At 39.5% G+C, this 16,658-nt stretch overlaps 1 protein-coding gene across 3 annotated transcripts in view; it reads right to left on the reverse strand.

Annotated features, from left to right (window-relative positions):
• Positions 1–2,447: 2,447 nt before the first annotated feature.
• The window catches only part of amot (angiomotin), a 32,959-nt gene continuing 18,748 nt past the window's right edge, over positions 2,448–16,658 (reverse strand). For all 3 annotated transcript variants that reach the window (XM_065287391.2, XM_065287393.2, XM_065287392.2), the window contains 7 exons: positions 15,280–15,372; positions 14,954–15,099; positions 12,742–12,891; positions 10,313–10,503; positions 8,541–8,920; positions 8,083–8,316; positions 2,448–7,996 (listed from right to left, as the gene is read on the reverse strand). In XM_065287391.2, coding sequence (XP_065143463.1) covers positions 7,869–7,996; positions 8,083–8,316; positions 8,541–8,920; positions 10,313–10,503; positions 12,742–12,891; positions 14,954–15,099; positions 15,280–15,372 — 1,322 coding nt within the window. In that variant the 3' untranslated portion in view covers positions 2,448–7,868. The remainder of the gene's footprint in view (positions 7,997–8,082; positions 8,317–8,540; positions 8,921–10,312; positions 10,504–12,741; positions 12,892–14,953; positions 15,100–15,279; positions 15,373–16,658) is intronic.

Raw genomic sequence — 16,658 nt, forward strand, 5'->3', positions numbered from 1 at the left:
CGAGGCATAAGGGTCTTATCTAGCAAAACGATTGTCATTTTTGACCAGAAAAATAAAAAATATACACTTTTAAACCACAACTTTTCGTCTAGGTCTGGTCCAGCGCGACCTAACGTAAATGCGTAGTGACGTAGGGAGGTCACGTGTTACATATATAAAACGCACATTTGCGGACCATTGTAAACAATAAACTGACACAAAGACATTAATTAGTATCAGTTGACATACAACAACGTAGGAACGGTCCTCTTTCAAGACGCTTGTAAACACTGGGGCGGAGTTTTGCGTTCGTCCTCTGTGACCTCTTGACGTCATGACGTATTGCGTGGGGTCACGCTGGCGCATCACGACTGGATCTACATGACGAGAAGTTGTGCTTTAAAAGTGCATTTCTTTATTTTTCTTGTCAAAAATGACAATCGTTTTGCTAGATAGGACCCTTATGCCTCGTTTGGGATCGTTTATAGTCCTTTGAAACTCCGTTGAAAAAAAACGTTAAGTGTTGAGTTAAGTATTAAGTGTTGGGCTCTATTAAAGTCCATTAAAATGAGAAAAATCCTGCAATGTTTTCCTCAAAAAACATAATTTCTTCTCGACTGAACAAAGAAAGACATCAACATTTTGGATGACATGATGGTGAGTAAATTATCTGGATTTTTCTTTTAAGAAAATGGAATATTCCTTTAAGAGTAAAATATATTGTGTGTCCATTTAAAAAAAGTTGTTTTTATACGCAGACATTTGAAAATAATATGTTGCATTAGCAATACAGCAACACTGTGAAGCTGGTATTTTTGTTGAAGGTTATCACAGTGCCAAAATCTCATACTGGCTCATGCCTGATGTAATGTAGGGTGCACTTCATTGGGTATTCTTTGAAATTAAATAAAATTACAGCAGTGGCAGCTCGTGACTGCTCTTCTGAGAGGCGCAAATTCAAAATATGTGTTCGGAGTGTCATGTGTTTAGCTCATATGTTCAAAATATGTGTTTGTTGCGTCATTTGAACCACGTGCATCACGTGTTTTGTCAAAATAAGTGCCTGCTGCATTCGCCTCTAAAGGGTTTATGATAAAAGAGACGCTCACGTTCACAAAATACACTCAAGACGCTCCCTTAACAGTAAACTCTGATTACGCATGAGATTATGTGAGTATCTGGCAAACGCGAGCGTCTCTTTTATCATAAACCCTTTAGCAGTGTTGGGGCTAGTTACTCAAAAAAGTAATATATTACGTATTACATATTACTCTCAAAAATAGTAATGCCTTACTTTACTTTATTACTCCCTGGAGAAAGTAACTAGTTATATTACTAGTTATATTACTAGTTACATTTTTTTTCTGGACAAGAATGTTTATTTGGGCAAGCCACGGCCAAGAAAATGCTGGCTTCCTTACCCGCTACTGGACGTGGGGCACAGCGTTTGGAGAAACATTAAAGAGTGTGCACTTCACCGTCAAGTTATTTTCCTTCCTCTGAAAAAGAGCTTGCCGTTGTTGACGCTTCCATTTACCCGATCTGTCTTTGAGTGTGCCGCTGCCGCTCTGTCCTGCTGGCTGCCGGGTGTCGACCAATCGGTGATGGTAAATGATACCTCGTGCCAAACTTAGACCAATCACTGTTCCATTCACGCCCTCCTCCCCTTCCCTTTTGTTCTCTGTGTTTTGTGCCTTGTGTGATGAAGGTGCTACTGGCGAATGTAACTTAAGTAACTAGCTCGGGAAAACTGTAATAATATTACCATTTTCAGACGGGTAATGCCTTACACTACTAGTTACTGAAAAAAGTAATATTATTACAGTAACTAGTTACTTTGTAACTAGTTACACCCAACACTGCCCTTTAGACGCGTCTGTAGCAGGCACTTATTTTGACAAGACACGTGATGCACATAGGATCACTCGACGCGCAGAACACATATTTTGAAATTATGAACCACACACATGACGGGCTACATACATGTTGTGATGAACTTCGCATCGAGCACCCTCGACAAAAGAAGTCACCGGCCGCCACTGAATTACAGTAAAGTCAACTGCCGCTAAATGATATGTGAGCCGGTCTGTGATTTTCAGATTAAAGTTAGTTGATTTTCTATATAAATCTTTGACATGACCTTACTCATCTATATTTATTCACAGAATATTATTTAGTAAATGAAGAAAATCTCTTTTTCACAAACTGGGTCACATATATCTCATGTTGGCATAAGATGGGCTTTATCACCACAGTAGCCCAAAATAACACAAGATTAGCTATTGGATAACATTATTTCCACCCTATAGGTGCAGGGAGAGAGCAAGATATCACATTGTAATGGAGGATTACAAAGATAAACATTGTGTTCTGTGAAATAACATGCAGATGAATGGTGGATAACTCAGGAATGTCATATCAGGACACGGGAAACAGGACTTCAATGGCAAACATGAAAAAAACGTAACTAAAATTGGATCAGTTTATTAAAAAATTAAATTAACCAAGACAAAAAGTTATGTGAAACATCTTTGACTATAAACCAAATTAAAAATGTCAAGCCTTATACAAAATCTGCAATAGATAAGATGTGAAGAACTGATTAACAAGAATACAATTGAATAAAAAATGAATCATGATTGTACAGTAACAACATTGTCAAGCAGCAACTAGAGTGACACTTTGTAATAAAAAACAAATACTAGTGAAATGAACGAAAACATTCCTTGTGAGGACAAATAATACAATTGGAAATCTGATGATGCTGAAATACAAAAACACATTCTCGTAACTCGTCCTGAGATGGACTATAACACATTCTTCTATGGAAATTCAGACTTTAAGTAACAAATGTAGCAAGACCAAGATAGCAGACAATACTGAGGCTTTGGTGGACTGAACTGATAAGTGACCAGGTCTTCAAACTTAATCGATTTCTTGCCGTTTTTGTATGAAAGCACATTGGGTATAACTTATTTCTAGTGTATTTTGAAATGTTTATCAGTCCCACCATAGCCTCAATGAGCTCTCAGGTCCATTGTCCTAGTTTGTGCCCAAATTAGATGAGTGATCTTCAAACATTTTAGTGTCTAAATTAAGAAAGTGGTCATAAAAACACTGCCGTTGAGCGTTTTGACAATGGGCCTAACCGTGCCGGAAATGTTCATTTCAGAAAAGAAACACAGGAAGGCGGAAAACGTGGCTTTCTATCTCAGGCTAATGAGATAAAAGATTGCTTACAAAATGTCAAGTACCATGCCAAAGCAAACACTATGTTGAACTGAGACAAAGATTTAGTTACTTCTAAATGAAAAGATTTGGTCTGTATCAAGAATCACGAAGCAACTATGAAATGTTTTTCTACGTAAGAAAAATCCTGTTTTGAACAATGGAATTGACATTTTGGGGGGAAAGTTCAATGCTATCAGACCAAATAGTTGCATATGTTTTATAAAAACTGGTAAATAGGATCTGATTTCTTTGGTCCTGAACAGTTTTGAAATGACATTGCATTACTTCACCTAGCAGTGGGCTGAATCACTTCCTTTCTAAATGGCTAATTTACAAACATTGTAAATGATAAACATCACCCAAATATCTGCTGAATGTTGCTATAACATTTATCAGGGAATATTGTAGAATCATTGTGCTGATGTGCAAACACTAGAGGTGTGACGAGATTCAAATGTCCCATGGATCACTCTCGCAGTACTTTTGCGATAACCTTTTGTAGTGCATGCATTATATTCAGTTTTTTCCTGCGTGTGCTTTCTTTTTTAGGTTTCCTTTAACGTTTGTTTGGGAACTCATATAATTCCAAAATGGGTTGTGTTTGATCAGTAGCTGCGTTTCCATTACCCATGCGCAAACTGACATTGGGAATTGAAAATAGTGCCAATGGAAATGTTAATTTCACAAAAACTCCCATATATCACAAAAAATAAAAATAATTATGCTTGCATTAGGTGTTTTTTCAGGCAATTCGTAATAAGTGTATTTGGCAAAACTTCAATGGAAACAGTTTATTCACATTTTTAAGTCAGCTGATGCAAGTAAGTCAAATCATTATTTGAAGATGACGCTCTTATGCTGAGTTTACACCAAACGCGGTTTGGGCGTCAAAATCGCGTCTACCGCGCGTGGTTTGCCGCTTGAACAATTTGGATGCATTCGCGCGTGTAGAGCGGAGTAGACGCGCGGAAAAACCAAGCATTTGACGCGCGTCAGAGGCAAACTCCGCTTCTTGTGGGAGGGGCAAGTGCTATGCGGTTGTCTGTTTGCAAAATGACTGATGTTGATTGTGCATTTATCGAGAGAGTTACCAGTTTGTATTTGGTAACCTTACTATGGGGAAAATAAACGACACGGGTCGATAAACGTCACGTTACTCAAAAGTGAAGTGTGTAGGCTATTACAATTACCAGGTTCCCCAATGTCCTCACTGACACTCTTCCAAGCGAGGTCCTTTTTATTCCTGTCTCCTCTATAGAAATAAGAACTTGTGTCGTATAGCTCCGAGTGTCTGCTTATGGACAATATCAAGCCTTGGTTGAGTGAGTGACTCCGGGCGGGGCTGCCACCACAGCAGCAAGCAGGCTCCTGATTGGTTAACGCGGCGCGAAATTCCGCCAAAGTTCAAATTTTTCAACTCGGGCGTCAGCCGCAAATTCGCGTGAACCGCTAGATGCACAAAAAGCACAATTCGCGCTTACCGCGCGTACCGCGCACAACGCTCAATTCGCGCCTTTCGCCCGAGCTTCACGCGCGAAAGAGGCGGAAACGCGTCTTCCGCGCCGCGCCGAACGCCTCTTCCGCGCCGCGGGACCTCCTGACGCGCGTCAACGCGTCTTCACATTGACTTAACATTGAAATCACTCGCGCTTCACGCCCTTACCGCGGTTGGTGTAAATGCAGCATTAGAAACACCTCAATACGTGTGTGTTCCCAAGAAGGGGTTCCTTGCCAATGTTTGGATAACACTCCTAAATCTCTTTTGATTTAAAATAATGTACTTTCACCTCTAAGAAAAGAAACACCTGTACGTTGCTGCTTCTAATACTGTGCGTCAGTGTTGTTCATTCGAGTTCAAGTCAAGACCGAGTCCAGAGAGGGTTGAGTCCGAGTCAAGACTGAGACCAGAAAAGGTCGAGTCCGAGTCAAGACCGAGTCCACATAAAGTTGGGTCTGAGAAAATTATCTGTAGTGCCACTCTGTATTTTAGCACCACCATCTTATCATTTTGGGTAACAGTGGCTTATCTAATGCTTAAATCTCACTGGATGGGTGCGTTTTATTGCACTGCCATGAGGTAAAAGTCATGGCAGTGCAAAAACCTCCTCAGGTCTGACAATCTGACCTCGCGCCAGTCTGATGCATGCAAAAGATCACCAATCACTGTTCGTGTCAATTTTACATCAGTTTAAAGAAACAGTCACATATAGTTTTTTGACGCACTTGACATCGGCGGTGTGGCATTAATGATTGGATAATACTTTCCTTCGGTTAAACACCACCGTTTTTCAATATTTTACTATGTTCTTACCTTAACTTAGATAAATTAATACATTCCTATCTTTTTTCAATGCGCGCACTTAATCTTTGTACAGCGTGTCGTGAATGTTTTAGCATTTAGCCTAGCCCCATTCATTCCTTAGGCGGAAGAGCACTTTTATCCGCTGAAAAAAATTGCCTCGTTTTATTTTGTGCCACCATACTTACTTGTGTAACTACTCATGTAACAGTCTTTAAATAGGGAAAACATGGAAGTGTTTGGTGGCTTCTAAACCCCCCCGTTTGGATCCTAAGGAATGGATGGGGCTAGGCTAAATGCTAACACATTCACAACACGATGTACAAAAATTAAGTGCAAGCATTGAAAAAAGATAGGTATGTATTAATTAATCTAAGTTGAGTTAAGAACATAGTAAAATATAAAAAACAGTGGTGTTTTCCTTTAAAAATAATGCAGTGGATGTGATATTAGTAAACCTACCAACGTCAGTCTATCGCAAGAGAAAAAACTTCAGTTGCATATCATCGGTTAATGGAAACGCCGTCATTTCGCAATAGATTTTTGTTGGCATTTAAAAATAGCGCTAAAGGTTTTTGCAAATTTGTAAAGGAAACGCAGATATTGTCAGATGTAAAGTGTGTCAGCAGATTAAACCCCCACATGATTCAATATCTGCATGTTCTTGCTCAAGAATTACAGAATTATTTCCCAAATATTAAAGATTTAAATAGAAATTAGATCATTGTTTGGCTAAAAGTAAACGTTTTCCCAATAGTAACTGAAAATAAAGATAACATGCGTGAGTCCGCTGACGCCCTCTGCAGGCATTTGTTATAATACATATTTCTGTTTTTTTTAACATATTTATGTTTAATTAAACTGTGTGTTTACTTGTTTTATGTGTTTTAACCAATTATTATTGCAGCGTCATTATTATATGTAATGTTAAAGGTTTGCTCACTTAGGTCTTTTTTATAATCCAAAAAATATCAAATGACTTCAACTAAAATAGTTGTTAGGGACAGTTGTAGATTAGTTCAAACATTTCAAAATGATGTGATTTCAGTTTCCCATTCATATTTTATCATGGAGGATTTTTTAAAGCAACACTATGTAGTTTTTTTACCTTTAAATAATGTCTCTAAAATTATTTCAGTGATAGAACAACTTTTAACTGGACAAATTGTACTGTTGCTGCAACCTGAGCAGCCTCCTAGCTGCTACAAGCACACTCTGAAAGTGGCGGTGGAGGGTAGGAAACACGGCCCCGCCCCTCCCCCTGCCTGCAGAAGAGTGTCTGATACCAGGCACTGTTGCGCTTTTCAACCACATGGGGGAGCTGTAAGTCATTTTTACATGGAAACTACATAATGTTGCTTTAAAAAGTGTAAAAATCTTGTTCTCGTGAACCCAATCATGTATCTCGTCACACCCCTTAAATGCACATATTAAACAGATGTCCTGATGGTACACGTGCTATCAGAGACCAGCCACAGATTACAATCCACAATGTCAAAAAATAAAATACAAAGCACACAACAAAATGACGAATATCTGCAAAATCCCCTGATTTTTCTGCTTTTTACTGATTTAATATGGTCCATGTCACATCCTTGTAATCGTGAATAAGGCCCCTATTGTAACCTGATTTAAGTATAATGTTGTTATTCAGATAACTTTGGTCAAAAGCTACATATATATCTAGCACCATGAGGCTGGACATAAAGCTATTTTGTCTTCTGTAACTGTGGTTCCTAACAGTGACCAGTACAATGAACAAAAGGGTTGAAGGCTTTCCAAACTTTATACTGTATGTGGACCTCTGGCTTCCATCACAAGCAAAACATGGTACCTCACATTAAAGACACCTGGAATGATGGACCTGGGTTCTGATAGGACCCCTGCAGGCTCTCACACAGACAAACCCAATACCAGTTGGGTCATTCATACTTTCACATCCAAAGAGCTTTTGGACCGGAGGCGAATACTTGTTGAACTCTACAGACATAATGCATAAATAACCAAACGCTCTGTGACATTCAGTTCTTCTGCGTATATGTTTTACAGTATTCTGATTTACACGTAATAACTGTTCGGCTAGTTACCATACCGCTATATACTCAAGTGCCACATTTGAAATATTAGTACAAAAAACATACCCAAAAAAGTAAGAAACACAACGCGAGTAGTGCAATGTATGTATAAAAAAAAATTACCAATACATTTGGTCCAAGGGTCTGGAGGGGAAATGACCACCAGAAAATACTCAAACTGACTTTCCGCACTACAATGAAAAGGGTCGTTTCTGAATACCCCATCAGTCTTGATCCAAACATGTCGTGGAGTGAAACGTACTGTGAAGTGTTCATGAATGAGATCAGATGAGAATTTCTACCATTTCATTATCCACGTCCTGTTGATTCTGGTTCTGTTGCGGGAGAGATGGAAGGAGGTTCTGCACCGGTGCTCTCCTCTCCAGCGTGCTGCTGTGGAACACTGGCACATCTGTACACACAAATATTTATTTCGTTTAGTATTCTGCTACTGTTTAGTATGTGTCAAGTACATCAATTTTTGGATAAAGGCTTTACCGGCGATCCGGTCCGGTATGTAGACGGGGCTCGGGCTGCTTATCCGGCTAGGTGAGGTTAAGCTCTGCAGGGCGGGCGTGCTCGGCTTGCTGCTCTCCTGACCCTTCTCCGTCTGGGTGCAGCTGTCCCTGCTGCCGGTTTTTGAGTGTGTGGCTGGAAGTACTGGAGATGGAGACGAGGAGATGGACTCGGTCCTCAGGGAGTCTCCTCTGAACTCTGGACCCAACAGAACACCTGATTGTTCAGAAAAAAGCATGCATAGGGTTATATTCAACTTTCCATTTCCTACTCAGAATATTTTAATTAAGAAAAACTCCCATTCCTACAAAAAACCTGATGTGATCAGACATGACATAAAGCAATGGATAACATGTTCACTAGTACTCATAGTATTTGTAACATACAAATGTATTGAATAAAGTTCATATTTATTCTCATTTATCTAACATCTTGCTCACCCAGGCTGCCCTTCCAGCTGCGGTCCTCTCGCCGTTCCTCTGTGATTGGGCTGCTCCCGCTGAGACCCAGCGAGTGTGACAACAGCCCGGAGCTGCCCGAGCTGCCAGTTCCCGTGGCGATGGACATCAGAGACTTGGAGGGCCGCATGGCCGGGGCATCTAACTTGCTGGCGGGTTCTTTACGCGAGCGCTGGTGCAAAACCTTTATCATGGCGTCTTTCTCTATGATCTGAGCGTGCAGGTTCTTGATCCTGCTCTCCATGTCCAGGCAGCGACGGTTGGCCATAAGGATCTCCTCCTCTTCTTTCTGGATTCGCGCCTCCACCGAAGTGTCATAGCTGCTGCTGGGGGAGTGGCTGATGATGGAGGAGGAGGTGTCTCTGGATACGGTGAGACATTAGAAGTTAAATATATATTTTTTATTTGAGTTAGTTTCTGTGATGCATAAATACTTTTAATTTCATTTCTATGTAATGACGATTACTCATTTTAGTTTCATTTTTATTCAGTTTCACTATTAGTTTTTGTCTTCTCTCAGCATTCCAAGAATTGTTACATACAACGACAGTTAATGGGGACATTTCACAAGACTTTTTTAAGATCTAAAATAAATCGTTGTTGTCCCCAGAGTACAGAGTTTTAGCTCAGAATACCATATAGATTATTTATTATAGCATGTTAAAATTGCCTTGAATTTTTCCCCCCAGATTCACAAACTTTTAAGGACCCGTGGGAACCCTGATCATAAGGGGAGCCAAATTTCAATGACCTATTTTTTCACATGCTTGCAGAGAATGGCTTACCAAAGTTACTGGGTTGATCTTTTGCACATTTTTTAGGTTGATAGAAGCAATTTGGACCCTATTATAGCACTTAAACATGGAACAAATCTGTTTTTCATGATATTTTCCATTTAAAGGGATAGTTCACGCAAAAATGAAAATTCTGTCATCATTTACTCACTCTAATGTTGTTACAAACCTGCATAAATGTCTTTGTTCTAATGAACAAAAAGGAAGATATTTGGAGTAATGTTTGTATCCAAACCGATCAGATGCCCCATTCACTTTCATAGTATTCTTTTATCCTACTATGGAAGTCAATGGGGCTTCTAATTGGTTTGTTTCAGTGGCGGCCGGTGACTTCTTTTTTCGAGGGCGCTCGATGCGAAGTTCGTCACAACATGTATGTAGCCTGTATGTGTGTGGTTCCTTTTTCAAAATATGTGTTCAGCGCGTCGAGTGAACCTGTGTGCATCACGTGTCTTATCAAAATAAGTGCCTGCTGCAGACCTGTCTAAAGGGTTTACGATAAAAGAGGCGCTCAGATACTCGCATAATCTCATGCGTAGTCAGAGTTTACTGTTAAGGGAGTGTCTTCCTTGTATGTATGTATTATTATCATAATTTTTATCGTTATCTTATTTTGACAAAACACGCGATCTTTTGACACGCAGAACACATATTTTGAAAAAAGGAACCACACACATGACACTCCGAAACACTAATTTTGAATTAGCCCCCCTCGGATGAGCAGTCACAAGCCACCACAGTTTTTTTACAAACATTTCTCAAAATATTTTCGTGTTCATTTTTGGGTGAAGGATCCCTAAAAAATATCAGACTTACAATATAACAGTCAATATAATCCGTTTTCTTTTTACTTATAAATTAATTTCATTTAAATAAAATTAAAAAATATTTGTCACTGGTAGTCTTCATGATAATCTTAAGGAGGTGTAGGTTTAAGTGTACAGCAGCATACTACAGTACCTTTGTGTGGCCACAGAAGCAGCAGCGTCCAGTGCAAACTGTCTCATGACGCTCTCCTCCAGGTATTTCTGCTCCCATTTGGTCATGTCGGCCTCCAGGGCTAAAATCCTCTCTTCCTTTTCTCTCAGATGCTCCATCAAAGCTGCTGTGCTGAACTCAGGACCAACTGTGTTCTGAGAGCCACCCTGCCTCTGTGTGAAAGAAAGAGACAAGGAGGAGATAAATAAGTTCACAGGTATACTACACACGTATAAGGTCCAACCTCATATGTTTACATGTTTTAGGAGGGTACAGATAGTTCAAGACAGTCCACAAAACATGATAAACGTTAATTATAAATACATCCATTTCACTGATACAGAAAACGAATTATAAAACTTATACCTAAAATTTCAATTTACCCAATAAATATACTCAAGTACATTGCTATGCACTTGATTCAAATGTGATGGTTTCTTTCAAATGTCCAGAGCTCTTTTCACACAGATATTACGGAAAATACACAGAAAATACGTCCGGGATCGTTTGATTTTTGGTTCATTCACATGTTTGTGTTCACACCAAGCCTCTCTGGCAATTTTACAGAAATTTGTTGGGACCAAAGTGCTGTGTAAATGGGGTACAGATGGCATAAACAGCATAAAGGAAGAGCGTCTGCTAAATTACTAAATGTAAATAGAGGAAGCATGTGCCGTGTCTTGGCCCATAATGAAGAATACAGCTGTCTGCTGCTCCTCCTTGTCTCTCTCTCACATACAAAAACATACAATGCACAACCTTTCCTCCAGTTTATGGTAAGGACACAGGACTGGATACACAGGAAGAGGATTTGTAGATGTATAGTGTATTTAAACTGAATGTATGTGTAAACACACAAGCTTATAAAGAGGCAGACTCAATGGCACACCAAAACAACACAAGCACATTGAAACTGAATTGTTTTGAATGAACTACGTTTTTTACTTTGTCAGCTGGAGTGGATGAATCTCATAAAACCTGTCAGGAACATGTCCAGGTTATATTTCAACCCAAAAAAGATATGTATGCCATGACAGCTTTACTGTTATGAATCAACTATGGAGTAATAAAAATACATTAAATATAAAATGCGTAAAAATGCATGGAAGCGTAACTGTCTCACAATGCAAACTTTTACTGGTGCTACACTGCAAACTTTCTTTCTTAGAAAACTACTAAGTCTTATTTTCTGTACAATATCTATAAACATTAAAATCCAGATGCATTTTCTTGATGAGCAAAATGACCTGAGAAAATAAGTTTAGTTTTTAGACAAAAAACAACATTTAAAGAATTAGTCAATTTTCTTAAAAAACAAAATCCAGATAATTTACTCACCACAATGTCATCCAAACGATCCCAAACGAGGCATAAGCATCTTATTTAGCGAAACGATTGTTATTTTTGACAAGAAAAATAAAAAATATGCTCTTTTAAACCACAACTTCTCGTCTATCTCCGGTCCTGTGATGCGACAGCGTGACCTCACGTAATTGCGTAGTGACATAGAAAGGTCACTTGTTACATTTATGAAACGCACATTTGCGGACCATTTCAAACAATAAACTGACACACAGACATTAATTAGTATCAATCCACATACAACAACGTAGGAACGGTCCTCTTTCTCCACACTTGTAAACACTGGGGCGTAGTTTCAATACGTCATCCGTGACCTCTTGACGTCATGACGTATTGCGTGAGGTCGCGCTGGCGCATCACAGGACCGGAGATAGACGAGAAGTTGTGGTTTAAAAGTGCATATTTTTTCTTTTTCTTTTCAAAAATGACAATTGTTTCGCTAAATAAGACCCTTATGCCTCGTTTGGGATTATTTAGAGTCCTTTGAAACTCCATTGAAAAAAACTGTTAAGTGTTGAGTTAAGTATTAAATGTTGGGTTCTATTAAAAGTCCATTAAAATGAGAAAAATCCTGCAATGTTTTCCTCAAAAAACATTATTTCTTCTCGACTGAACAAAGAAAGACATCAACGTTTTGGATGACATGGTGGTGAGTAAATTATCTAGATTTTTTTGAAGAAAATTGACTAATCCTTTAAGTAAATTTGTGCTTATAAAATAAGTTTTCTTTTATCTTAAAAACTTAATTCTAGAAAAAAAAATTGCTTATCCCATTGGCAGATTTATTGCTTGTTTTAAGCACAAATCTACTTAAATGTTATGTTTTTTCTCTAAAAACTAAACTTATTTTCTTAGGTCATTTTTTAGATATTTGTACTGAAAACAAGACAAAAATCCTGAGTAAGAAAGCCATTTTTGCACTGCAAAAAAAGAAACTTCATATGCAAAATTTTTACTGGAATGAATTCTGAATTTGGTGACAGGTTTGGTTAGATTCACTTCTGTGTAAATCAGACATGCATGTGCATGCGCATAATTGTGTCTTGTACCTGTTGCATGCGAAGAGATTCCAGCTCTCTCTCCAGCCGTGTGCGCAGTCGATGCTCCAGCTGCTCTCGCTTCTCACACGCAGCCTGAAGCTGGGCAAGAGCCTGCTGCATCCGCTCCACCTTTTCTACATACACCTGCTTTTTCTTCAGCTAAAAACAGACACAAAATACAGGTCAGACACCGCTACTCCCTCCTCACAATGCCCCATTGTATCCTTCATTTCTCTACATTTTTGAAAACCACTGACGGCCATAATTGAAGCCAAAATGAATGCCCCAATTTAGCTCGGGGGGACCAGAGAGCACAGAAGTATTTGGCTCTCGTTTGGAAAGGGTGGGTGGAGAGGGCAAGAATTCAGCCATCTTCAAGTCCTTTCATGGCAGGCAACTCAAGGGGCTTTGTTAGGGGAACAAGTGAGCGTTTGTGACAAGACAGAACAAAAGCGGAGCGGCCCGGTGCATTTTGGGACGGGAGATACGTGTCCCGTTCAGCGCGGGCCAAAAGGCCATATGGACGTGCACCAGAAGAGCTTGACCAAAGACTCCAACTGTTGCAAACGCTCAGTTCAGAGCAGTCAATGCTACTTTGGTTTGAAAGATTTTTTTATTGCTTTCTTCTATTGAAGTTTTTTTTGGCCTGAATAGAGGTTGTGTGGTTCCAGGGAAGGTTGTGGCCAACGGTTCATTTGAGCTTAGATCTTAACTGTTGAGAGTCATTGGGAAGGACTTCAAAAAACTTCTGAAGGCTGAGATTAAACACTGTGATGTAGTACCACCAGTACAGTGTTAAATGTGAGTCGTGACCATAGACTGTAAAAAATATGGGCTGTGACGTCACTGTGACGGTTTGAGAAGAGCTTTTTTAGAGCCAATAGTTGGCGGGCCTGCCATCGCTAGTTTGGCATCGTGTCACTGCGCATCAAATAAAAAAATGGGTGAAGAGGCGGGACGTGGATGAAGCTGAATTGGCTGGTTGCTTAAATCACACCCACCTAGCTTTACGGTAGTGACGGCAGCAGCAGTTTACCCATCACTCAAGTGGTCAGTCCCTAAATTATGCAGAACTCTAACCGCTCGAATGCAATCTCTGAACTCCTCTCAGGCGGAAGTTTCCGCCTTCTGATTGGTTGCCGCTGAACATTTCTGCCATCCGATTGGTTGCCGCCGAACCGCGTCATATCTCATTACCATAAAGTTGAGCTGATTTCAACTCTCCTCGACGCTCATGCTGTACATGACGCGCCGCGCCGCTGCTCGCCGCCGGCTTTCATTGAAAATGAATGACTTGCGGCCACATTGATGCTCTCGCCGAGGAGGTCTGAATGCACAGTAAGGCTTAATACAATTTAAAAGAACAAGCTATATACACCAAAAACAATTTTTGTACCATGCTGTAAACACTTTTATTTCTTGTCACAGTCGACAAATTTAATGTTTAATGGTATGTTCAAACCAGACGCAAATGAAGCGTTAAGAGTGATTTACATGCTAAGTCAATGCAAAGACACAATAGTCATCCTGCGGTGCGAATGACACGATTCGTGCAGATGATGCGGCGGGAAATTTGAGTTTTGGGCATTTGATGTGCAAATCGCACAAGTTGAAAAATCCGATATTTGGTGGATATTCGCGCTGCGTTAACCTATCAGGAGCTTGCTGTAGTATTGACATGAATACAACGTAGCGAGCTGAGGCAGAAATACAAAACAACAATGGAGGACAAAATCATTGTCGCTGTATGTGGACAACCATAGCTGTACGACACATCTTCGTACTTTAATAAAAACAGGAATATGAAGGACCTTGCTTGAAAGAAATTTAGTGATAGATATAGCGAATGTAGCATATTTGTGTATAAATTTCATCTTAACATATATCAGTGTCATTGTTTCATCTCAAGATATACACCAGTAATGTAATACTTTGTAAAGGCTGCTTAAATGTCCTAATATAACTAAGGGCTCACCAGGGGTCATCAACCCAGTCCCTGGATATCTACCCTTCTGTTTACTTTAGCTCCAACCCTGCAACAACACTTTTAAGGCAGGTCATTTTTAGGTAGGTATGAAACGCTTGAATGGCAGGTTACGGTGTGTTTAATTGGGGTTGGAGGTGAAGTCTGAAGGAAAGTAGATCTTCAGGAGCAGGGTTGGTGACCACTGATTTACAGCATGAAATGCAAAGACTTTACAAAAAGTATAAGGATCTATACCTCTTCCTCCAGTTTGACCACTTTGGCTTGGGCATTATTTAAGGCCTGGTCACGGATCTCGATGTGCCTGCGCTGGTCCTCGTTGGTGGAGCGAAGTGAATTCAACTCGATCTCCAACTTCTCCTTCTCTCTCTGGGTTTCTTTATCTGACAAGTAAAATGAAAATAAGTCATTCTTTAGATATCGAGTTTCTGTCCTAAATATGTCACCCAATGTTCATACGCACAAATCAATAGCATTCAAAACAAGGCCACAAGTAATTAAAGTGCATCTCTTTGGCTTCAGGGAGATTTCTAGATTTCCTCCAGATGTAGATGTCCACTCACTTTGAGCCAGAAGCTGAGAGATAGTTTTACGATTGTCCTCGGTGCCCTCGCACTCTTTAGCGGCTAACTGCTTGTTGGCTGTATCCATTCGCTCTGTTGAAAGAAAGAAAACACTATAATACTTTCCCCTCATTTTGTGGTAAAAATCTGACACGGCTTTGTTACGTTTATCCATGTGTGAAAGATTAAATAAGTTGGATACCAAAACCACAGGATGTCAAACAGTATTCATGCTAAACTTTATATAGCATTTCTATAGCAATGTACTTATTATTATTTGACTATTTCCCAAACTGCTAATCCTAAAATGAAAATGTTTTTGCATTGTATTGTAATTGATACATACAACAACTAGAATTATTTTAACAGATGCATCATGCGATATTCTTCGTCCTCCGGGAGAAATAATCTTGCTTGTATTCCAGGAATCATCTCATAAATAAAATACTATTGAGACCGGTTGCTCAGCAAATTGGAAAACAAAAAATCTAACAAACATTTTACATGAGAGTGGTCTTGACAGAGATCACAACATGCTCTCGTCAAAACCTGGCCCACATAAAAAGGCCATTATATCACATGGTTGCTGTTTTCTGCAATGGTGAACCATTCGTCAAGGAAGTGGGCCAAACGTTAAAACAATATTTCCCTCTGCGTAAAGTCAACCAGACTGTGAGATGAGCATTCCAGAATTAAATGCCTTCTTTCTTCACGTCCTTATTCCTCTTTATACAAATTCAAATTTACATAAAAAACATAAAATGTTACCATTTTCTGTAAGAAAATTTGACTGGTATGGGTTTGCAAAATGTGGTTTTGTGTGTATGGTTGCTAAGGTCCTCTGAGTACTTTTAGCATATTTCTATTGAGTTTCTAGGGTGTTTTTATAAGTTGGTAGGGTACTGCTAGCTAGTTGCTCGGCTGGTTGCATACTGGCTTAAGGCAAACGGCTATGCAAGCCTCTATGATGTTCTGGTCTAAAGTCACGTTGCCTTCTTTACTTCGAAAAGTAAAAGCAAACCTCTCCTCTTTTGTGTCCATAGCACAAACAGTGTGTAATGAAAGTTGAATCCTCCCTATTTTACTATACTAATATATACTTATTGAGTTATTTATGAGTAACAGTCATACCCAAGCAAACACCCCAGATAATTATTGATAAGAAATACCCAAAGTAAGTCTGCTGTTGTTCAACACAGCAGAGTATGAGAAACACAGAAAAAAATAAATGAGGGACAAGAGAGGGAAGAAAAAAATAGCTGTAAAACTCTGTGGAAGCTCCCTGTGGATTTGAAGTCTGGGCACGTTGCCATAAATCAGGATTTCTCTGTTGGACTAAAGAACACAGAGTCATGATTGTAGCGGTGGCCAGACTCGGG

This window comes from Paramisgurnus dabryanus, chromosome 18, assembly GCF_030506205.2.
Source record: "Paramisgurnus dabryanus chromosome 18, PD_genome_1.1, whole genome shotgun sequence".
Classification (NCBI taxonomy): domain Eukaryota; kingdom Metazoa; phylum Chordata; class Actinopteri; order Cypriniformes; family Cobitidae; genus Paramisgurnus; species Paramisgurnus dabryanus.